This window comes from Podarcis melisellensis (assembly GCF_964234715.1).
Source record: "Podarcis melisellensis genome assembly, chromosome: 10".
NCBI classification, from domain to species: domain Eukaryota; kingdom Metazoa; phylum Chordata; class Lepidosauria; order Squamata; family Lacertidae; genus Podarcis; species Podarcis melisellensis.
The window spans coordinates 34909380-34933899 of record NC_138542.1 but is presented as its reverse complement, the minus strand read 5'-3'; the positions used below and the strand labels follow the sequence as shown (position 1 = coordinate 34933899).

At 40.2% G+C, this 24520-nt stretch overlaps 1 protein-coding gene across 10 annotated transcripts in view; it reads right to left on the bottom strand.

The window, feature by feature from the left end:
* NAV3 (neuron navigator 3) overlaps nucleotides 1-24520 on the bottom strand; it is a 430775-nt gene that overhangs the window by 207834 nt on the left and 198421 nt on the right. For 2 of the 10 annotated variants that reach the window (XM_081929096.1, XM_081929087.1), the window contains exon 1: nucleotides 14725-15366. The exons of the other annotated variants lie outside the window; for them this stretch is intronic. In XM_081929096.1, coding sequence (XP_081785222.1) covers nucleotides 14725-14967 — 243 coding nt within the window. In that variant the 5' untranslated portion in view covers nucleotides 14968-15366. Of the gene's footprint in view, nucleotides 1-14724; nucleotides 15367-24520 lie in introns of those variants that run through there. 10 annotated transcript variants of the gene reach the window in all.

Genomic DNA, 24520 nt, shown 5'->3' with positions numbered 1-24520 from the left:
TGGCAGGGTATTGCAATAGTGGTGTAAAACCACAATGGATTGGTGGTGATATTGTTGAAGTAGTAAGTTCTCAAGTTTTAGGCATCAGAGTCAATTCCAGCTGAGCCTTCTGGAGTAATATGTGTGTGTGTAGTATGCTATCAATGTCTAACATTTTTAAACCTATAATATCCTGGGATCTTCCTTTTCTGTAAGGGGCAAATCTTCCTTGACCTCATGTCACTGACCTCATGCTGCCCTTGGAAGGGCAGAATGTAAATTTAAACAGATAAAACAATAGATTGGGTAGATTGTATTTTATACTCAAGCAGGACAAGCAGGAGTGAATTAGGGTTGAGAAACTTAATGGTTTCTTGAACTGAATGGATTAAAAATCACGTTTCAGAATTTGACCTCAATGTATCCTTCATAATTACAGAAAGGAATCCCAGAATGGCATATACGTTTGGGTACTCCATGTTTATTACTGTGCAGGGAGCCACCTGCCTTAATCCTAGAAGAGTTTTGCAGCGACACCAAGAAGAGTCCTATCATATACTGTGATTGAGCATTTTGTAAACTATAACCTATGAAACGAGATGCATTACATTTTGGCTTCCCCCCTTTTTTTTAACACAGCATCAGCTTCCAGAATTTCTGATCAAGGGGTTTCTAAGGCTTTAATCAAGAATATAATGTTGGCTCCAAAGAAAACCTACAACCACCAATTTTAGCAAAGCCAATAATAATCTAAACAAATTTCAATAGAGAACACATTCCCCTGCTCCCATATTGTATGAATCTAAAACCATTTTATGATTAGTCCTTTACAAGAAATTGTTTTGGGTGGAGAACTCCTTCAATAACTGCGGCTTCTATCCACAAACCAGCCATTCAAACAAGCACCACTACCCCTTTCCCACAGAGCAATGGCAAAAGATAAAGACAGCCCTATTCTCTCTTCAATCAAAGTGTAGAAAGGGGTTAAGGGATCTTGGAGTTTCTCTGTGGTGCCTCTCTTGTTCTGATACTGCTTCCTCAGTGCAGTTTATCCTGGACAGCTTTCTTCTAAGTGAAAAAGTTGCTGGGTTTTTATCCCATCAGTATGACCCAACTGTGGAGGGTTGCTGACCTTTAGAAGCAGCCCAGCCTCCCCAAATCTGGAAGATTTGGCTATCAACTTTTCCTCCACATATATTACAAATATACCTTAGCTACTAATCTCTTTTTAAAAATCTGCTACTGTCTTAGGTTTCTAATAAAAAAAGTATGGCCTGGTTTGCACAGCAGATCTTGCAAACTTGTGTGCTCCTGTAGTGGAGCTCACAGCCACACCAATCCTCACTGGTCCTTTTTGCTATTATGCTGCTAAGCCAAGGTGTGGCTTAGTGTTTGTCTGAACCAGGGTTCATTATTAAGCTCTCTATTCTTTCCTCAACAAAGGCCTCAATTACCAGTTACCATTTCCTAACCGAAGTAGTTAGATCTCCAAGAATGACTCAGATAACAAGACTTGAAGGACCCCGTCTGGTCAGGGTCTCCCCTGAAGGCAACAAGTTTAAGCAGTTTTTCTCAGCTGTCACTCATGTTGGTATTCCAGCTTCTTGAAACAGCTTATCTTTATCTGGCAGGCTTACTTTAGGTTTCCATGAAGTCTGGTGATACTCCTGGTGAGTATATTGATGAGCAAGCCACAGTAAAGATGTTACACAATTGCCTCCCCTGCTGTCCTCATGCTTCCTTTGGACAACTGCCTTGTGTTGCCACTCTGACCAAAAGGAAGTCCTCCCTCCTTCCCAAAACTCCTTCTTGCCCTCCTGCCTCCTTTCCTAAGCTAAGTAAGCAGCCCTCCATCTTGCATGGGGCCCAATTCTGGGGGTACCTGACCCCTGCATAAGTTATACCTAGTGTACAAAAATGACAGTTAGGCTTTACTACTCACAGGACAGCAGTACAATACAAAAAGAACACTTGATCCTCTATTTACATAGCAATTTCATAACATTTTACTTCAAACTTTTTAAATTTTCCTCATAATCTTTGAGTGATTGTTTAGGAAGGCCTTTGGACTGCTAAATATGGATCTATTTTTCTTATCCCTTCATGGACCCAACCCAGTCAAAATTAGCTATAACTATATTCCACCATTCATTGATCCAAGTCTATGTTAGATAGATAAGGTCACTGATGCAAACCTACGTTAGATAGTTAAGGTCTATATTTCAGCTATACTTCAAATTAAATTTACTTAGACAACATGGCTGAATGGTTTCTCCCACATCATATCACCAGAAGTCATCTTCACAGCAGGAACTATAAATTTACCTATGCCCTTATTCTATAGAATGTTTAATATGATGGTTAATACATCTCTACATCACTGGTTATTATGGAACAAATAAAGCCTTCAGGTTGTGTTACCAGACTGATTTGTATCTATCTACATGTTAGCATTACATATCCCTTAAAACATTTGTTTCCTGGTGAGAACAACCATAGTATTTAAAAACCTTTCACAGAAATTACTATTTAAATTCTGACATTCCTCAAAATAAAATAAAAACAGCCAGTATTTGTTCCAGCCAAGAACTGGGAATGAAATTTCAAGGCAGATTCAGTTCCTCAAGATGGAACTTAAGGGCTGCTTTAGTTATCAGCATTTCCTCAGAGTTTTCACACAGTCAGATGCAATATCCTCTCCTCATCTGCTGTTCGTTCATAAACGTGTTGGATTTTGCACTGCAGAAACAGACAGGCACAAAACTGCACATTGTACCATATTGTGGTCAGGAAGCTAAGGTCAGTTGTGTGCCAATTTGGATTATTCCCAGTGGTTGAGGAAAAACACAATAATATAGTGTTCACAGTAACAAAAACATATGCTCCCAAAGATGAAAGTAGAAAGCAATCTAAATATCCAGCATTCTAACAGCTATAGTTTTGTGGTACTTCCTTTTTTTAACTCCACACGGTAACAAAACAACTCAGCACAGTTCCTGATACACAAATTGCTTCCCTTTGAGGTGTGGGTGGGGGAAAAGCTCAAAATTGTTTCCTTCTGCAAATCTACATGCGGCATTTCATGTACTGGGGAAACACAGTCATACATACAAATACAAGTTTTGTTTGCATTAATTTTTATGAGTAAGCTATTGGATAATTGTTCTTACAGTTAGGATGGTATTCAATACTAATCATACAAAGAGTAAGCCCACTGAAATTAATGAATTTAAGTTAGTTATATTCATTAACTTAAATGAGTCTACTTTGAATAGAACTAGTGTTGAATAGTATCCACAGATTCTATCTTTAAAGGTTTGTGTTTTTTTACATACTACATTTTTAAAATTCACACTAAGAGTTTTGCAGAATTTGTTTGTTTGAATATATGTCATATTTGTTTGTTTATTAATGTTTATACTCTGCCCTTCCTGCAAAACTGAAACACAGGGCAGATCACAACATATCATATATAATATGCAATCCAGTATTGAAAATATGCAATAAAAACACCATAGAAATGTCTGCACCATAAAAAAATTCACAGTACAACTTTGAACACATCTACTCAGAAGCAAAGCCCAGTGAGTTCTGTGCAACCTTTTCCTAAGGATTGCAGGGTGATGGGCATGCTTAATTTTTGTGTTGACATCACTGTGATTTTTCTGAGCTCAATATTATCCCTGACCAAACTGGGGCAGGAGGGCCTCACTTAGAATTTCAAAATCTAGAACAAACCCAAGCACTCTGAGTCAGCCCAAAAAAACCAAGTGGAGAGTCTAATTTGAAGGAGGGAAGTGCATTCCAAAAAAAACTTTGAATAGTTGTGATATATTGCTGAGGGGGTGGGCAGGAGAAGAGGAAAGCAAGTCTTCAACCACCAGTAATCTTGTATGTCTCATCCAGAGTCTAACCAGAGACAATTTGGCAAATTTAAAAAATCCACCTGGACAGACATTTTACCCCTGAAAAAGAAGGCATGTCCTGGAAAAAGAGGACACATGGCAACCCTATAATTCATCTATATAACGTGGGCTGCTTTTGCACTACTGCTTCCTAAGCTTTTTAAATTGTCTTATCTTCGAAAACCACTTTCACAGGAAAGCTGTAAAGCTGACACCCAGAAATCTGCATATGTTCCAAGAAAATCTGGAATAAAATTTAGCAAGTTTCTGATGTGTGAAAGTACTTTTCACTACCACTACCATCATACTTTTTAGTGTATGCTTGAGAATTATTTACAATACGATGCTATCAGTCCCATCCCATTTTGCTGCATCTCTGGATCAATGCAATTATTGTGCCTTGTTGTAATGTGCTAGTATACTATTATTACTTTTGAAAAGTGAGGGAAATGATCCCAGGACTGACTAATCAAGATCTACTAAAGAGAAGAAGTGGGGGAAATGGAGTGAAAGCAAGAATTATACAGTAATAATGACCACTGCATATTTGCCTCAAACTTCCCAGCAAATTGAACTCTTCCGAGCATTCAAAGTTAGAAGAGATTTCTGCTAAGATTCTGAAGAATCAAGGTTAATCTAAGTCATAGTTTGCCAACCTTTTTGGGTCCGGGGCTCATTTGCAAACAGAAGAAGCTGTCGTAGGCGCCTCACACACAGTACAACCAAATGGCAACCTACTCTATTGGGTTCTTTGAAGTCTAATGTCAGTGGTGTGTGGTGGTGTGAATATGTGCATATGAATTGAAGGTTGACCTGGCTATCACTGGAGAATGAATAACTCAAACTCAGAGTATGGTTTCTGCCCAAATCTTTAGCACTCAAATCAGTACGATACATAGGCAGAATAAGGTTATAAGCTAAGCAAGCTGGCATGCCCCCTTGGGTCCCTTTATGTTGGAACGAGGTGGGCACAACTTCAGCATGGCAAGTGGAACTGTTCTTTAGACTGCGCAAGCAAAGAGGAACTCCTCCAGGTTGGCTGGACCTGACCTGCATTGGCGCTTCTGTGACCTAGGCAACAGAGGAGGCAAGGCTAGCACAGAAATCGGGAGTTGAAGTAAGCACAGTGAACCTAGGTGATGTTACACTGCTGGGATGCTCCCTGGGATCTGACTTGTCATCTGTAACTCCCTCCTAAGATGTCTCTTAAACCTATTGAGGCCCTGACCCATTGAACCCTCCCTAGGGGAATCAACAGGCAATCCCCCCGCCTCCCCACAATTTTGATCCGCCCAGCGCCTACACACTGTCTCCTTGGGACTCCTGACAAAAGTGACTCTGAGGGCACCAGGGACTATCAGGTAGAGGTGTCTGATCTAAGTTCAAGGCTAAGTCAAGGTGCACACTACAACTAATTTTCAATGGCATAAATTAGTCTGGGAGCATGCCCAGAAATAGAGGTGATTATTGCCATAAGGCTGCTTCCTTCAATACAGTCCTGCTAAATAGAAAAAGGGAGGGAGAGAAGGAAAGGAAGGAAGGAAATGCCTCACAGAATAAGTTACCAGCTAGTGCAGCAGTTTTGGTGCCACTGCTGTTGGTTCTGTGCCACAGTAATGCCACCCTTACTGACCCTGCTAGTCTGGGGTAACAGCATTCAGCACAGAGATCAGAGTGACCCCATGTGGATGGTTGGAATTAGGCATAACAGTGCAGACTTAGATTTCACACAAGCTTTCCTCTGCTTGCTTCCTACAGAAAGAGACATTGGACTTGCCCAGTGCTATTAAATAACCTAAATCAGCCTCACATCTGGGAAGTTAATTGCTGTGGGGAAATAAGCTATATAAATCAGGGGTATGGAGGCACATTCATTTTAAACAAGCAGCTATGCTATTGAACTGATTTACCGCCAATCAATAGGTTCTCTTCTAAATAAGGAGCTGTCCCATACCTATTCAGGCAAATGGTCTGTCTAGATCAGCACTGTCAGTTTGGGCTGGAAATAGCTCTTTTCCTTTCAGCAACCTCATTCATGCAAACCGCAGGCTCTACCAATGAGCTTAGAGATGCACTTCATAAAAGGAAACATCATTCCTGTTTTGTGTTTAAAGAAATGCTGAGAGTAACAATATTCAGGGTCAGTTGCAAAGCCCAGTTTCCTGGATTCTGTTCTGACTAGCCTTTCCTCTTCCTCCTTAACCAAGCTCTTTCTAAGTAAAGCTATTTACAACTCTGAAATGTCACGCTATTGCTATGGCACCCACAGAGAAAGTACAACTCCTTTAGCTCTTTCTTGCAGAACCAAGAAGCATTGGTGCTTTGAAGCTTGCACTTTTCAGTTTCCTGGCTTGGAATATGAATTTGCCTAGCAAATTACAGATTGAGCATTGTTTCCCTGAGAGATTCTTCTGCAACTTGAAACATAAAATGAGACACTGCAGCTGTGCAGAATGTACAATTATTAGTTTAACTCATTTAACTCTTCCCCACTCCTAGTCCTGAATACTAATCACAGTCCGGGCAAAGCTAAGCAAATGCATCCCAAAACCACTCCAGGGAAGCTTCTTGCTCCTCTTTCAAGAATTCTCCAGTAATGTGTGTAACTACTGACTGGTTTTCCAATCAAGATGAAGATTTTTGTTCATTATAATGGGTAAGACAAAATCCTCACTCGGTGGTTTGCACTGTGTTGCACTCAGATTCTGAATTCAATTACAGATCTCTTATAAAGTCTTACAACATGGTCACACTGTTGTTTTGTTTAAGGTAACAATTACTATTTATAAATGATATGATCCACTGGAGACTCTTTTACATTATTTTAAATGGACAAGCTATATTCACAGAAGAAAATCCTGTTTACTGGTTGGCATGCCTTGGCAGGAAATCCCATTGTTGCTGTTAGTGGTGAGTAAAAGTCCTGTGTGCTGATTTATGCCTTACTCACCCTAAATCATGTATGAGCCATACAGACCTTTCCTGCTGGATGAAAGCATTCAGCAACACTTGATAGGAAGTCAAGCTTTCTATGCATGACTATCCTGATTACTAATATGTGGTGGTTTTACAGATGTCCTATAAATCAAACTCTGAAGCACAACAGGAAGCAGAGGCTGCCAAGTCCTTGGGAGTCCAGCACAGCATCATCAAGATGCTAGGCCAGGTGCTAGAAATGTGGAATGCAGCTTTGCTGAACAATATTTGGGGCTCAGGAGATTCCATTGCCTCTTCTTGAACTCCTTTTCCAGATTAACTGCAGCTGTATTAATTGGACATTTTCAGCTGAATAATGATTTTGAACTAGTGTTGAAAGCGAATCTTCCTAATGAGAAACCAAGCCATGCTATCTGAAATATCTGAGAAGATCAGGGCAGAAAGGTAGTCAGGGAGGTTCAGGAAAACTGCCCACACATTTCTTTTTGTGTGGTGGGGAAATCAGGAAGTCTTATTCCCTGATCTAGTATTGCTGACCAATGGGGGGGGGGGGAGGAAATCAGCTCAAGCAGAAGTGGGAATATATGTGTGTATAGATGCCAAAATTTGGAGCTGGTTGCCATAACATTTTGAGAAATGTTACAATTGTGTGTGCACGAATGCAAATTAAGTAACAGCATTTCCATTTAGTGAACATAATTAAGCTGCGATAAATTATGCATGTGCCCTAAGAGGCCAGGTTACAAAACTCAACCCCAGCTCATTATTTCACATGGTGTTGCATAGGAAGGAATGCAGAGCACACGAGTGTGTTTTTCTGTCACTGTCCCACACAGATTCTGCTGAGCAGAAGCAGGCAAGATGGACAGCAGCACAGTAGCACCAAGTTGGCAGAAGCAGCTGTGAGGATTGCTCTCACACCCATTTTCCTGTGTCACTCCTTTACTCTACTTTGGAACACAATCACATGCTTACACATGTTCGTCAACATCAGCCACAAAAAGTATTTGCTGTTATCTTCATTCTCTTCTGGAGCTCCAATTGGAACTTCATCCCTAATCTAAACTGGGCTCCACCCAAGTGCCATATACGGTCATACCTTGGATCCTGAACGCCCTGGAACTCGGACGTTTTGGCTCCCAAACGCCACAAACCCAGAAGTGATTGTGAACATTCTTTTGGAACCCGAATATCCTACAGGTTTTCCACGGCTTCTGACTGGCTGCAGGAGCTTCCTGCAGCCAATCAGAAGCCGTGATTCAGTTTTTGAATGTCTGGGAAGTCAAACGGACTTCTTGAACAGATTCTGTTCGACTTCCAAGGTATGACTGTATTTTGAAATCACCCATGCCCAACCATTAGATTAGAACAAGCCATTTACAAGCAAAACAGCATGCAAGTCATCTCCTAGGCATCACGATCAATATTGCACTTTGTTATAGCTTCTCTCATGTTTTATACATGCAGACTTGCAGACGTGGTTATTAGCTGGCAGCTTCTCAGTATTTATACCCACAAACTGTATGATCCTGCCTTAACCACTTGAGGATTAGCTTCCCTTTGATTTGACTCGCTTATTTTCCAAAACCTCTACACTTGGTTTATACAGTGCTTGCATAAGAGCCACCAGAAAGCAGCACACTTCACACAAGGGGATTATCTACTTGCACTTACCAGACAAAACATTGTGAATTCCTTGACTGAGAATTTCAATGTGTTATGCAATCTTTCAGTGAATTTTCATTCCAATAAAAGCAAAAGAGGCTAATGAACAAAAAAACCAGCCCAGCAACTTAAAATTCATAGAAAGTAAATAACTGTTATGAACAGAAATAGCAACTACTCCCGCAGCAAGGACTATAACTGCATGGCAAGTTAGTGCTGTAAGAAGAGGAAAGCAGGCTCATCTTTGTTTAGTGATCCATGGAAGAGAGGAGGTTTCATATAGAGACTGTGCAGATGTGGTGGAACAAAGTTTGTCCACGTGTGCCTTCTTCCTTCTGACCAAAAAGTGGTTTGGAAGAGAAGGAAAGTGATAAGCTGGGGGAAGAGTTTGAAGGGGATGGTTATACTTGTGTGCCCCCCCCCCAAAAAAAACAGGTACCTCTGGGGAACCCAAGGATGCAGTAAGGAGCTGGGTAGCACTTCAGAGAAATATATATATATATATATATATATATATATATATATATATATATATATATATATATATATATATATATCCTTTAAAATAAGTTTCCTCAAGTTTCAAAATGATGTGCCCAAATAGCAGCAGAAGGGACATACTACTTGTGTAATGATAGGTAGATAGTTGAGATAGATGATAGATAGAAAGATAGATAGATAGATGATATAGATAGATAGATGATAGATAGATAGATGATAGATAGATAGATAGATAGATAGATGATAGATAGATAGATAGATAGATAGATAGATAGATAGATAGATAGATAGATGATAGATAGATAGATGATAGATAGATAGATAGATAGATAGATGATAGATAGATAGATGATAGATAGATAGATGATAGATAGATAGATAGATAGATAGATAGATAGATAGATAGATAGATACATAGATAGATGATAGATAGATAGAGATAGATAGATAGATAGATGATAGATGATAGATAGATAGATAGATAGATAGATAGATAGATAGATAGATAGATAGAAAGATAGATGATAGATAGATATAAGACAGATATGACAGTCCTACCTTGCATATTAGTTGGGAGCTTAAAAATACTGCAAGCACAGCATATCTAAGAAAGAGGAGCTTCTGGGTAGCCATGGACTGATTCCTGCAGCTGTATTTTAAGCCAGACTTGGCAATGAAGTCTGGAAGCCAACTGGGGTGTCAAAAGTCTCTACAATTCAGGAGGACAGTATACAAAGATTGTGGAGAAAACATTTGGGTGGCAAAATGATGTACTATATTGAGATGCAGAAAATTCAAATTTATTTTGGAATTCAGAGCACTTCAAGCTACAGAAGGAATGCACCAAGGATTTCCTACATGTTAATCATTACACCTTTCTTACAAGAAAGGTTAACAACTCTAGCAATTGCTAGAGTTGCATTTTCAATGCATTTAAAATAGCAAACTGGAACCTGGAAGCAGGAGCCAAGGATAAATGTAAACCAGATGATTAATTCATACTTTCCATTATCTTTAACAGATAGAGTCATCATTTTCCCCTCAAAAATAGGAGTTCCCACATATCCAATTATATTCCATAATTGCCCAAACACAAGCAGATTTTTCTTGCATTCGGAAATTCTGAGAAGGTATTCATTACACTTTGAGTGAAAGGCCTTTTATCTGATCTGTGTCAATGGAAACATTCCTAAAGGTATAGCACTATACACTTGGAATGCCATATGTTTAATGCATTTGCTAATTCCCAAGAAATTCACCTACAAAATGACTGGAGCATTGGGGAGCAATAGCGCTGAGTCCACATCTGCATAGCATAACTTGGAGGAGCATTAACCCTAATGACAACTCAACATCCACACTAAATAATTACCACTGATTTATTGCTGAAGTAATTTCTGTATGTGTCCCATCTACTACTAAGGTTGCACTTGATCAGCAGAAGACCGGCATTAAATAACTACCAAACAATTTAACTGTAGTTTCATGCATCCAAAGTGAAACCACAGTAAAAGGACAGTGGTTCTGAAATTCAGGGTAAGCATTTTGGTTGGCTTAAGCAGAATTTAATGAGTGGAATGTTAAAGACAGCATCTCCCAAAATCTCATACTTCCTGCATGGCAAATTATGCTGCATTCAGATGGCACTTTATTCCATCTTCACAACATTTCCATACCTGCTTAATTTCATATATTATGTGATCATTTACATGATATAAAAGCTACTTCTGGGAATCTAGTGGAATCTAGGTGAAATTTAGCATTCATGTCTCTCTTATTTCCTGAAAATATCCATTTGCCACGCTGTTAACTCGGAAAAGCATGTAAGTTTTGTATTGACAAAAAGTGGGGTAGTATACCTGCAAAACAGTTCCCCCCCCAGTCATTTAAAATTTAGTGCCACCAGTTGTAAATTAATCATAAAGCTACCATTCCAGGACACAACAAGGTACTGCAGTGTCAAATGAACTTTAGAAATCAGGACAGAAGAACTAGTATCGTAGCCAGTAAAACCAAGGCAATAACTGCATGTCTGAATGTGGCCTTAGTTAGCCATACCTTTTTTTTTTTTACTGACAAGGATAAAGCAAAAAGAAGCAACAGAAGTTTTATCTCTGGGCATATCTGCACTGCAGACTTAAACTGGTTTAATAACAGCACTTTTTAGAGTATTCTGGAAGCGCTCTTCTCTGCATGTATGGGATGGGATATCTAGCAGAAAATTCAAGACTCAACACCTCAGCAAACAGCCGTAGAATAAAATCAATATATGTTTAGAGTATAGCATGTGTTACAGCTGGTGTTGCACTGGGAGTAAATATATTTTATTTGAAGTAGGCACAAATGCTTCATGGGAGCCATAGCCAGGAAAGCTACTGAGTGCAGCAAAAGTAATAAATCCACCCCCACCCCACCCCCATTGCAAAAACACAACAGAGGCGGATATTTCAAATGCAAATTGCAATTCAACAGCACAACATAGATTAACCAAGTATTTAAATTTGTGTTCAATTTGAGCTGATTTACAGCAATTGCTTCAATTGACTTCAGTGTCACTAACATAAACAGGACAATGCTTCAGTCTTTAACCTTTTTATATAGAAGTCCCACAAATTTCAACATGGTATACATCAAGTAAATACACTTAGTGTCACAAATTAACTTAAAGGGGCTGCTTTATTGATTGTAACCCTTATTGGTCTACAATTCTACATCTCCTCAGCACAAAAATATGTAAGGTCTGGCCTCATCTGGCAATGTTAGTTGCTGCATGTTTCCATCTGAGGACAAATTATTTATCAGTTGCTTATTGTAAGTATGGATAACCATCACTGGTGAGCGGAGCCTTCCATCTGCATGCTGCTTTCCCAGCACATTACATGTGGGAAACATGCAGGCAAAGCAGACTCCTGCAGCCAGCAGGATTGCACTATCTGCTCATCACCTGGTGAGGGGGAAGGTGCAATCCTGTTCAGTCTATGTGCTCACCTTGGCACAGGCAGGGTAGGGCTGTTTGAAAAGCCCTCATGGAAAGTGTGGCTTTCCACACCCTCCTGTCACTGCACCTCTTGAGTGCCTGACCCAGGGCTGCTTACGACCCAATGGCCAAATAAGGAGTCAGACACAGTAGGTTGGGTTGAACTAAAGGCCACTTTAGTAAACTTAAATACAATGAACTATATGATTACCTAAAGAGGAAAATGCCTATAAGTGCAGGAGTAAACTGAACCTCAGGCCAAGCCTGCAGCTAATATTGCAAACTACTTTGCCTGTGGAAATGATGGGGAAATCCCTTAAGGTGCATGGACACTTCCTTCTACTATAGCTTACAGCAGAAGCCACTGAGTTCAATTCAGAGTTAATAAGCAAATTCACACTTGTGGAACTGGGTCTTGTTAGGTTTCACTTGCAGCCTGTTGAAGATCTGCTGTGGGGGTTGGCAAGCACTCCACTAACTTCCATTCATGGAAACTCCACTGGGTCCAAGTCAAAGAAGAGCCCTTCTGTGAATGAAAGGTCTCCTTCCACCAATGGAAAGGCACCTTTTCATCCAGCCCACTGCTTGCCTGTGCAAGGCAACATCAATGATTCATGACCTGGGTCTATGAAGCTGCTTGTCAAATGGGCCATTGATTTAAGAGGTGTTAAAGGGCACAATCAACCAAGCACAGAAGCATAATTTCAAAGGCTCACGGTGTGTTTCATTGAAATACATTCACAATGTAGAACAGCAATGCATTGTGGACTCTATAAAACATGTATTATAGATCAATGTCCCCCTTAGGGAGCATTGTAGCCCAGTCATGAGTTCCAGCAATAAAATGCTGTGCAAAGAAACAAGATGTTGCCAATGTCTCCAGCCCCAGTACAAGGTACAGACTAAGGACACAATCCAGATCTAGAAAATGCACATCCCATTAAGATACATGTGACATACGTATGCTTACAGGTCTCTGGATTGTTTATGACTTTCACCATTTCTATCAGCAGCTTTTCTTATGGAAATCAGAAAAAATTTCATGTACCAGCAATAAAACAAGTCAAACCTGTATTCAGTTTAAATAAAAGACTCAGGAAGTTACCTTTTCAATTCAATGCTCTCTCCATCTTGCCAAACAATAATGTTCAGAATGAAAAGAGTTTCCCCATGGTAACTTGGGAAGGAATAATATTAAAGAAAACATTTTTTTTACACTCTTTCAAATGTATCAAGAGCAAAGAAATATGCAGGACTCCATTACAACTAAAATGCAGCATATGTTCTATACTGCATGCAAAGGTTTAGTGATAGTGATACTCAACTAAAACTTTTGGTGGAGAAGAAAAAAGGTGGTTGTTTCTGGCCAGGAAAAAAGCTGAAATCAATAAGGGGCACTGGGAAGCTTCGAAAAGAGCATTCTCTGAACTTTACTGCACATTGGTGAATGTGGCAAAACCTGTACACCACATTTCAACACAGACTAGTAACACATACTAAGTTCCAAAGAGTTTGTGGCAAATCAGCTACTGCCTTCCCAAGTCATCACTTCATCTCCTAGTTAACAGCAGGCAAGTATGAATACTGTGACCAACATTTGCCTGGTTTTTTATCACAAGGTTTATTTTAAAATACTGCCACAGAATTGTGTATAATTTGTATGAGCACGTTTTCCCAAGATGTGTTCTGGTTTACACCTTGTGGAGACAAACAGGACCTAAGCCAGGTGCTCTTTGCTGCTCCCCCCCCCCCCCCGATTTTGTTTTAATGAGGCTTTCCCATGATAATGTCCTGACAGAATATGCCTAATGCCTGCAATCCAAAAGAAATATAAACCTGTACTATTAAATTAAGAACATGCATCAAGATACATCAGATAAAGCAAATGGAATTCTGCTGGTACAGTGGTACCTCGGGTTGCATACGCTTCAGGTTACATACGCTTTAGGTTACAGACTCCACTAACCCAGAAATAGTACCTCGGGTTAAGAACTTTGCTTCAGGATAAGAACAGAAATTGTTCTCCGGCGGCGCAGCTGCAGCAGGAGGCCCCATTAGCTAAAGTGGTGCTTCAGGTTAAGAACCGTTTCAGGTTAAGAACGGACCTCCGGAACAAATTAAGTACTTAACCCGAGGTACCACTGTACTACTATTCTAAGATAACAAAGCTCGGGAAATAGCAATGATTCTCACTGAACAAACAAAAATTGTTTCAGTTCTCCAAACTACATTATGCTGGAGAGAAATCTTAGATTTGTCACTATAAATCAGAGCACTCTGGAATATCAGAAACAGAGGTAGCCAAAATAGAAAGCTTTTTTGCACACAGGCAAATTTTTATGCTAGGATGTATATATATATTTTCAGTTACATAAAGCAATAAGGGTTGAGAAACAAAACAAAACAAAACCCAAACTACCAAGAGTGTTTGTTGTTATTGAGTTAGCAAGCAACTTCCCTTTGGGAGTCAGGATGAGCGTGGGAACAGTGTGTTTCTTAAAATACAGTACATGCACACCCGCCAAACATCAATATTTCCTTAACCAACATCATTTCACAACTCTGCTTCTCTGAGCCTCTGCATGGGATGATAAGATCTGAAGTGCAAATAACATGCAGAATAAAAATTAAAATCACTCACTCCCAAAATTAGCTCACTGTATACAATTCTCACACCCACCACACTATTAGACAAGCATTGCATAAGTAGGTCACTCCCCCCCCCAAAGTTCAGATCTGCAGGTAAAATTCAGAACTAACCTTGCTATCCTCTGTCTCCTTGTTTTTTCCTTGGAGTGCTTTTACTTCTCCAAAATCACAGGCTGACTTTAATGTAAACTGACAAGAAAGCATTGAGCTCTCTGCCCTAGGAAGCTCCAGAGACTTTGATGAATATTGCTGTGACCTGCTTGTGCCAAGATTTGGTATCGGACGGGCAGTATGAACAGGCTTTGACCCTATAGGTGGCTGTCTAAGCTTTGAGGCAACACCAAGTACAGGCATGGCTTTTATAAACGTCTCCGCTTTCTGCCAAAAAGAAAATTGCTTCTGACCTCAGCCGGGTAGATTTTAGCTTCAGTGAGTTCCAGAACAAATGCTTTAAACAAAAGTTGCAGTCATCTTTTGAAAGTTTTAAAAACAATATGTCGGTTTTTTCAAAAAGAGGCAAATCTTTTCGTTCATCTCTGCTCTTGCTCTCCCGCACAAACAGCATTTAGTTAAGTCAGTGACTGTGTAAGACTAAACACTCCTTTGAGGCGTGAACTTTTCTTCAAGGTAACTGCTGCAAAGCCGCCTGTCTGGGATTAAAGCACTCATAAATTTGCTGTTTCATCTCCCTACACCGTTGCATTGCCATGCATTAGCGGAAAGAAACAGTGAGAGAGAGAGAGAGAGAAGCCAGAAGGCGGAACATCCTTGTATCCCAACTGTCTAAACAGCAGTGAGTCCACAACACTGGAATCACAGACCTCTTCCTGATTACATAAATAACCAGCCCACAACGTCTAAAAAATCATTTTGAAGGAGGGGAAAAAATGAAATCCAACTCATGGCCAAAGCAAACAGCTGTTAGAAGTGTTTTAGCCGGAAACAATCACAGCTAAGAAGCTGTTTGTCCCATTCCCAACTATTTTTCACTGCTGACAGCCATAAGCTACAATACTTCATTCACTGTTCCTCCCATGAAATCAGGTTAAGTTCACACAGGCTAGCAATGGATGCTGAATCTCAGATACTGTCTGCCTTTGCTATGCTAAACACATTTAAGAACAAAGGTTAAGGGGAGGGAGGAAGTATCTCCATTAATGGCAGTTTTTGTTGTTGTTTTGCCCTGGCCACCTTTCAAAATATCATATTCGTTTTGGCAGTTGTCAAAATAGTTGACAATTCAGTCATCTAACAATGTCTAAAACTTCATGTTACTTATGTGTGTGTGTTTTTTTTAAAAAAAAAAAAGCTGTGGAAAGAGGCCTTCATCAAGCAAAATGAGCAACATCTTGACTTTGAATCTTATCTCATTGTGAAGATGGCTGAGGAAATCCCACCAACTGAGACTTCCCTCAGACTTCACCTGCTCAGACACAAAAGAAGACTTAAGTACAAATACGATCAGGAATGCAATCAAATGCATTTCTATGCAGACATAGGTTATGCAGACTCACAATAGTTATGACAGCTAGCATGGCCCACTAGGCAGAGATTTGGGAAGCTAAAGGTTCAATATCCATCTCTACCATTAATCATTGTGGGACTTTATCCACATCACTATTCTCTGCCTTGGTGTGTCATAGGAAAAGTACTAGCCTACCTTGCAAGGCTGTTGTGAGAGTGAACTAATGCTTGCTAAATAGGAGTAGGAATATTCTAGGTAATGAGATCATTGTGCTAAGTGGTTCATAAAAAAATCACCTGCATATATGTTGTGTTTAGAAGGTACATTATACATCATTGCCCGACTGTGAGTGTGTAGAACCACAGGTGTATTGGGCCAGTTTGTAAATCTATCTCATTTTATTATACATAAAGGAGCTGTCAGGATGCTTCATGCCACTGTTAAACTGATTTAAGAGGCGGTCTCTTTGTTAAGCCTTATAATGAAGCCATTAATTGGATAGGGTGTGTATGAGAGGGGGGGTGTAGATTTGGCTTATGGGAAGGATCTGAGAATTGAGCACCTGAACATGGGGATAGATAAATTAATGAACATCTAATAGGTTAACAAAATACAACCGGAAAAAATTAATGAAACTATTGAAATGAGTTAGGACCAACACCTGCACAATGACAAAATTTATATATTGGCTTGATAATGCAGACAGCACACAAAGCTTATGAAAAACAACAGATTTCATGAACATGAAAACCAAAGAAGAATTCAGCTAGAACAGCACCAGAGTCCATTCCCCCATGTGTGGTACACACGCACAACTACAGAACTAAGCCATTACAGGATGGTCTGGGTATGCATTCCATAGCCCATCCAGTTGTATCCCTTCTACACACTGAAAGAACAATTCTACATGCTGCTGTTGCTGCTGCTGCTGTTATTTTCAAAAATGTTAACATTTTCATGCTCCAGCATTCTGTTCTCGGGCTAGCCAGTTGCCCGTTTTAAGTCTCCAAGCTGGACATGAGCGCAACAGCATCGGCCTACCTGCAATCCCCAGCCACTGGCATGCACAACATGATGTAGAACATGATGACTTGTGAAATCACATCAACAATTAAATAGTTCTTAGACAGGGCATGCCATCAGATCGTCCATGAAGATGGGGCCAGTGTCTGTGCACCCAATTATCACATACCCAGCTGCCTCTGTCAATTGAAATGGCAAAAGAAATGCATTTGTAAAATTTTCTGCTGAACTCTAAGCTCTTTCAGCTTCCTCCACCTCCCAAAAAAACCTACCTGCCAATTTAAGGGATCTGAAACTGAATAGGAGTTTGCTGGTTATCTGCCAAGAAGCTGGTAGGGTGGCAAATTAATACTTTCATCTTTTGAAAAGGGTTTTTTTTCTCGTCATATTGGTCCAGAGCTCTTTGATGCTGACCAATTTTTGTTACTGTGGGTTAGGTTGAGAGTTTCAAAATCACAGCTATGCTGGCATTTGTTTCTGGACTAGAGTACAGAAAATTGCTCCATAAGGTTCCCATTCGGATTTCTTCTTTAAAAAAAAAAAAGCAGAAACATCTGTTGCAGTCATGAGCAAAGTCTTGGCCCCGTTTGGCAACAGCAGTGAGATACTTTGAAGTCAATCAACTTTGCTATCACCAACAGATCTTCTTACAGTCAATGGAAATTCCTACACAGAAGGATTGCAAGACAACTCATACAAAATTACATCCCAAACAACAGGTGAGGGGAGCTATTAGTGCTTACTGAAATGGGGAAAGGATTGAGACAGTTTAATGGCCCAATACAGATGTAGAATAGTTCAGCTTACTTTAGCAGTATGACCCTTGGAGACACGCAAGTATGATTTCATTGAGTTACAAATGGGGTTAAATAAAGAATACCACAATGAATCTTGATTGGAAGAAGTAGCACTAGTTCATATGGCTATCTTTTGTGGAGGGGAGGGTTCCTTATACACATACAGTCTCCATGACTTTGCATACACAAGAGTGGTGAATCAGTGAACTCCAATAAGGCTACATTATAACTCAGAAGCACATGGGTTCATTGTGTTTCTGTCCTTTTTGCAGTAAAAATATTACCCATCTACCACTGGTCCATATCTATCTCTGCATGGTTGCAGGCATATGTATGCAAACTATCACAACAAAAAAAACAAAAAAAATCATACGATAAGATGCCCCTTAGATGACCAGTTCCCAATAAAAATAGGGAGTGTTACTTGCTCTTCTAAAATGACATGCGAAATATTTATGCTCTGATGGTGACACTAGGCTAACCCAGAGCAGAAGAAACAGTGTGAAAGCTGAGAGTACTCAGAAGTACTGTATTGGCCTGAATACAAGCCACACCCAAATATAAGCTGCACCTTTAAAATTCAAGGGCGGGGGAGAGACAACTATAAGCTGCTCCCTTAAAATTGGAGGGGGGGGAGGAATTCCGAAAGGTGTGTGGGTGTGGACGGGATGGACAGGAACTCAAAGAAGCCCTTCCATGCATGCATATTGGTTCTGCAGGCACATCTTGGGCAGATGTGATCATTTTCCATCCTGACAGCTATCTTTACACACCCCAATCTTTAGGGAGAAGTTTATTGGGAGGGAGGCATAGAAGGCTACCAATAAGAAGGGAAACCTTACAGCCTTTCTCAACCTGTGGGTCCCCAGATGTTGTTGAACTACAACTCCCATCACCCCTAACTAGCAAGGCCAGAGCTCAGGGATGATGGGAGTTGTAGTCCAACAACATTTGGGGATCCACAGGTTGAGAACCACTGCTAGAACAGCTGCTAGAAGAACCTGAGTTTGTACAGAGTGCACAGTACAGAACTTCTCACTTGTAAGGCCAGTACCTCATTTACTAGAGTAGAATGTGGCAGATCTCCTGCTACTCCAATGATGCCTACAAAAGAAAAGTGATTCCTTCCTACTTCAGCATCATGCCTGCCTGGAAGCCAGCAACTCTGGTGTGGAAAAAAATCCACATAATTTAGGCAACCCACATGGTTTCACTTTAGCAACATCTTCACAAAAACAGATGAATCAGTCTTTATTTTCTTGAGGTTAATCTATGTTTAATAATATTCAGACTCTATCTCCTACTTTTTCTGCTTTCTTCATTAGGAAAGACATTTATGCCTGTGAAATACAGAAACAAAACGTATCATTCATTGTTCGTTTCTAATCTCAGTGCTACATTCAAAGTTTATGCACTTGAACTCAAACTTAAGTTGTTCTACATGTCCTCTTTCAACACTGTCTCTCAGTTAGCCACAAATATCTGAAAGTCCTGCCCATAGCGCCATACCCTTTCACATAACCTTTAAAAATAAGCAATCAGATGGCCCAGATTCTAACAGTAAGAAGAGTTGAGCTAAAGAATCATTTGATTCACTCCCCTCCTTTCTGGCAACACAACAGAGAAAAAGATCAAAGTCCACTGTTCTCTACCTTGTTGGAAAACCTACATTTAGTCCATCCACAAATAAGTAGGGAAGATCCATATGTTCCCATCAACTCTTGGCCTCTTGTCTTCTGCCAAGCATATGTGAATATTTCCTTGAACACAGGTGCTCCATTTTATTTTGAATGAAGCAAACAACTATTTCTATGATATGGTGTATTGCTTGGGGCCACATTTTAGTCCGCATTTTAATCTTATATGTGGACTTTCCTGGGAGCAAGCCGCACTGAACACAGTGAGACTTGCTTCTGAATAGACAAACATAGGATTAGACAGTCCAATACTTCCTAGTTCTTTCTCTCTTTTTTTAAGTCACTGTAGGAGGCAGGTAAATTGAGACTTTTGCCAGTTAGCTCATTCACATCTTATAAAACATAAACAGGCACACACACACATACACTGCTTATGCACATCCAACTCATGCATGACCATGTTTACATGGGTTGCAGTAAAATAAATAGATTGGCCTTCCCTTGCTGGGTGCTGCTACCCTAGTGAGGGAAGAAGGCCTTCAATCAACCAGTGGCGCAGGGTGGGAGACACATTTCCCCAATCTCCAACGCTCTGACAAGAATCCACACTCCTATCCTGGCATCAGTTTTGCTGGGTATCCTTCTTGGCCTTGACCGTCCATGGCCAGCTACCGCTGCTGCACACACCAGATCCCCTCAGGTAGGCAGACAGGCTCAAGACAGGACAGGCAGCGGCCTGGGCGATTTCCAGGATGTGTCAGTCTCTACCCCCACCTCCCCCCACACCTTCCCTATTAAAGTGGTATGCTCCCAACTTCACATGATTTCACTTATGCACATGGGGTCTGAGAACATAACCCCCACATAAGTGGGGGTGGGATGCCTGTATATTATTTATTTAGAAATCCCATCATGTTGGCAACTGACACAAGGCATCTAAAGGCAGTGGACGTATGATTAGCATTGCGACCAGCTTTAATAACAATTTTAAGATCAGCAGCAACTCCTGATGCATTCGGTTCAAAACACCTGAGAAAAATAGATACTTCTTCATTCTTTGAGTGAATTCTAGGAAGAAGTAAGCAACAAGTGTGTGCGTGTGCATGTGCGCATGTGCACACAGATCACACACTCCGCCTCTCATGTTTGGCTGCATATATCCTGTGGATTGACCGCCCCATGGTAAACCATGGTTAATGGTTTACTGTGAACTTGCAAAAGGCTCATACTTCATTCCACCCCTCTAGCTAGCAGAAGCAACAAACTGTGCCTTAGTGTTGTATTGAAACTGGAAATCATAGTTTGTTTTGCTCCGATCATGGTTTGTTGATCAAAACAAACTACCACCTCCAGTTTGATGTAATGCTATGCTAGGGATCATGAGGTGTTGCTCCCGCTGGCTAGAGAAGAGCAATTGCTGTGCTCATGGTAAACCATAAGCCACTTACTTGGACATGCAAACTGAGCCACTGTCTCCTTCCACTCTTCCTGAAACCCAGTTCAGTAAGATTATTTGGCTTATAGTCAATTTGGTTCTATTGAAGTTGAAGCAGAATTGGGGGAAATGTACGTGTTTCTGCTTAATCAACTTGTGGACTAGCCTGTCTGGCTCCCATGTGTGTGCTTAAAATTCATCACCGCTTCCTTAGCAATTCACCTTCTGTGTTTTATCTTCTGCAAATGGGAGAGATCAGAATAGCTCACAGCTGTGAACGAGAACTTCAGATCCTACAGATGTTATTTTCTTCCTTTTGCTGAGTGTTCTATTCAGAATCAGAAATATTACCTTACAGATGTGCCTTGCACGAAAATGATGCTAAAGTTATTTATTAAACTGATCTAGCCTTAAAGGGCAAAATAGGAGACAAATGGTTATATTAGCCATCTTCCTGCATCCATTGTCTGTGCTTTCAGAACTGGTGTAGACTATTGTAAAGGCAGTGTTTATATGAAAGATACATTTCTTGTTTCATTTGCAATTAATATGATCAACGCAACACCAACTAATACAGGATACCAAAAAGAATATTTGCTGTTGCTTCAATCAGTGACTTTAGCTGACTTTAGAAGCTTAGTAGCATTTCCTTTGTAATTTGGGACTTATCAACACAGTGCATAGTCTAACTGTGGACTATGTAAATCTCACTGTGATTTCTATGTTTTAAACACCATTTTATTTCACATTACTAGTTTGCTGCTGGAAGTGACATATGCAATGCCCTGAAAATTAACAATGAAATTAAAAAACAACAACTCTTTGCTAAAAAAAAGTAAGACCCTTTAAGTACTAGAGTTTTCAGTGAGAAAGATTCAACCCTTTCAATGAAATCAATGTATTTTTGTAACTTTGGATGGATGCAGCCAGCAGTAGTTCTAGTAGTTTAAAAGTTTGGTTTGAAAATTCTGAAACTTGCTGGATCCTCTATTTTTACCATAATCTTCTGAGGCATGATTACATCCCTCATCTAAACCTTTGTAGCCTTTATTTTGTGCCCTGTTGCTTTCTGAAATATTCAAAATGACACCTGCCCATGCAACTTTTGTGCCCCTTTGACCTTTTACATTTCTGTCTAGAACCGACTGTAAGTTCCAACTGTAAGTTGTCCACCCAGAGAATTTCCAGGGACCTGACAAACATCCTGCAAGTTATTTTTGCTCTACTTCATGTAACCTAACTAATTTATGTAACCTGCTAAACCTAATAGAAGAAAGTGAAAGGAAAAGAAGGACGTATGAGAGGTAGCTTCTGAACAAAATTCTGGGCCCCAATGTAACATTGTGTTAATGATGTTGTATACCACAAATACACATACACTGTATCATGAACTTCTTTTAGGCTAGAGGCAATAAATTAGTGTGCTTTGCTGAAACTTCCAAGGTCTTTTTTCCAACTGTTTGAGACGTGTGTGCAGGGATGGCGGCAGCAGATGCCTTCAAATAGGGTGGGATGGGTGCAAAGTTTGGAGAAAGGGTTGTTGTGTTTTTAGGTGGTGGTGGTTGCATCACAAACTTGCAAGTTCCAGGAAGCGTTTCCAGGTTGTCAGCCAGCATATAGAGAGCTCTGTGCTATCCACACAAGGCTTTTAGAGAATTTTAAGAGCAATGCAAAAATTAAAATGCCATTATGGATCAAGCACGACTTGTGTCTTGGAGAAATTCCTATTCTGTAATTATCCATTTCAGAGAATGAACTGGGCCTCTCTACAGAGAAGATACATTTTGTTTGTGTTGAAGCGTAAATTAGCACTATTATCCTTGCCCATTACAAAGTGGGATTTTGTGGGATATTATTTGATACGCAGCCAAGAAATGAAGACTTCCTGATCTGGAGGTGGTCAGGGATTGTTGTTGTTTTTCATTAGAAGGTTTTATTACATAAAAGGTAATAAAACTTAAAGTGAAATCAGGCATGATTGTCATGGAGCAACAAGCCATTTCAGGCAGGTGGAATCAGGAGAACTGAAATTTTACAACCTTGTCAGACAATAATCAGTTAAAAGGGGGGGCACAAATACAGAGGAAGAGGAAGGTGTGTGTGAATAAACTTAAGGATGCCGTATATTTCACACAAGCTTGATGAAAAGAGTGCTGAAAAAAGACAATTTAGTATCTATTCCATGATTACGTAGAAGACAGAACAAATGATATACCGCAGTGATTACACACAGTACCAAAAATATAGGCATGCAGACAAAGTTCATGGAAGTATACTGTCATTTAGGTAGTAGAATTAATTAAAATAAGTACATAGTACAGAGCAGTAGGACAATATAACCAACTACTACTAAGAAAATCATTCATGCAGCATCATTCAAATACACAATAACTAAGGGTGTGCACTGACCACAATATTTGGTTCAAACCCTAATCCAGCACTCAGAGAAAACAGATCATATCAGTCCAAGGCACTTCATAGGCTGCCTCATTCAGCCAGGAATCCATCTATCAGCTTCGTTTCCACACACACCCTCCCCGCCCCCAATCATTATAGGGAAATAAAAAAAAAACCAGTTATAACTTTTTTCTTCCTTGTGACAGACATGGATTAAACTAGCAGACACAGTAGCCCTCCATGGTGGATACAGCTAGCTAAATTACAGGCAAATGGGCATCTTTACATCGTTTGTGTGTGTGCATTCTTTTTTCTTCTTGCTTATTTGGGGGCACAATTGCATGAAAATTGCAAGTACCTCTTCTGAGGGCATGAATATTGCAATATTTCAGAATAGCTTCAGTTTTTGCTTTGGGATGGTTAAAAAGGGAATATAACTTAATTGCACCTGGTTTACAGTGGACAATTGGTCTGAACCTGCAGACATGAGAAGAGTTCCCCTTGGTGAACATACAAATAGGTCCAGCTGCTTTTATGCTATTCACCATTGTCTGTGTTGTTCAAATTGGACAGTTGTCTTTCCCTACCATGGTTTGGAGTTTTTTGAATTCCTTAATGTAAAAAAGTAAGTCTCATTGTATTGCATTTCCAGCAATATACATCTTCTAGCCTGCACATAGCAGGAAAGTTGGATACAATTCTGAACCAACAACACAGGCCTATTGCTTTCAAAAGATTAGCGGTATCTCTTGCTTTGCTTTGCAAACATCTAAATGTTTTATATGTCTTCTTTAAAATGCCTTTGGAGTTCCACTGCATCCATTGCATGGATGGCTTCAAAAGAGGATTAGACAAATTTATGGAGGGTAAGTCATGATGGCTGTGCACTACTTCCACTGCTGAAGACAGTACAGTGGTGCCTCGCAAGACGAAATTAATTCGTTCCGCAAGTCTTTTCGTCTTGCGAGTTTTTCGTCTTGCGAAGCACGGTTTCCCATAGGAATGCATTAAAAATCAATTAATGCGTTCCTATGGAAACCGAACCGCCTTCAGACCAGGTCTGGGGACAGTCTGTCCCCCGACCTCTTCTGAAGGCTGGCGGGGGTGAAAGTCTTTGCTTCCCCCCCGCCTGCCTTCCCGGGACAGTCCCGGG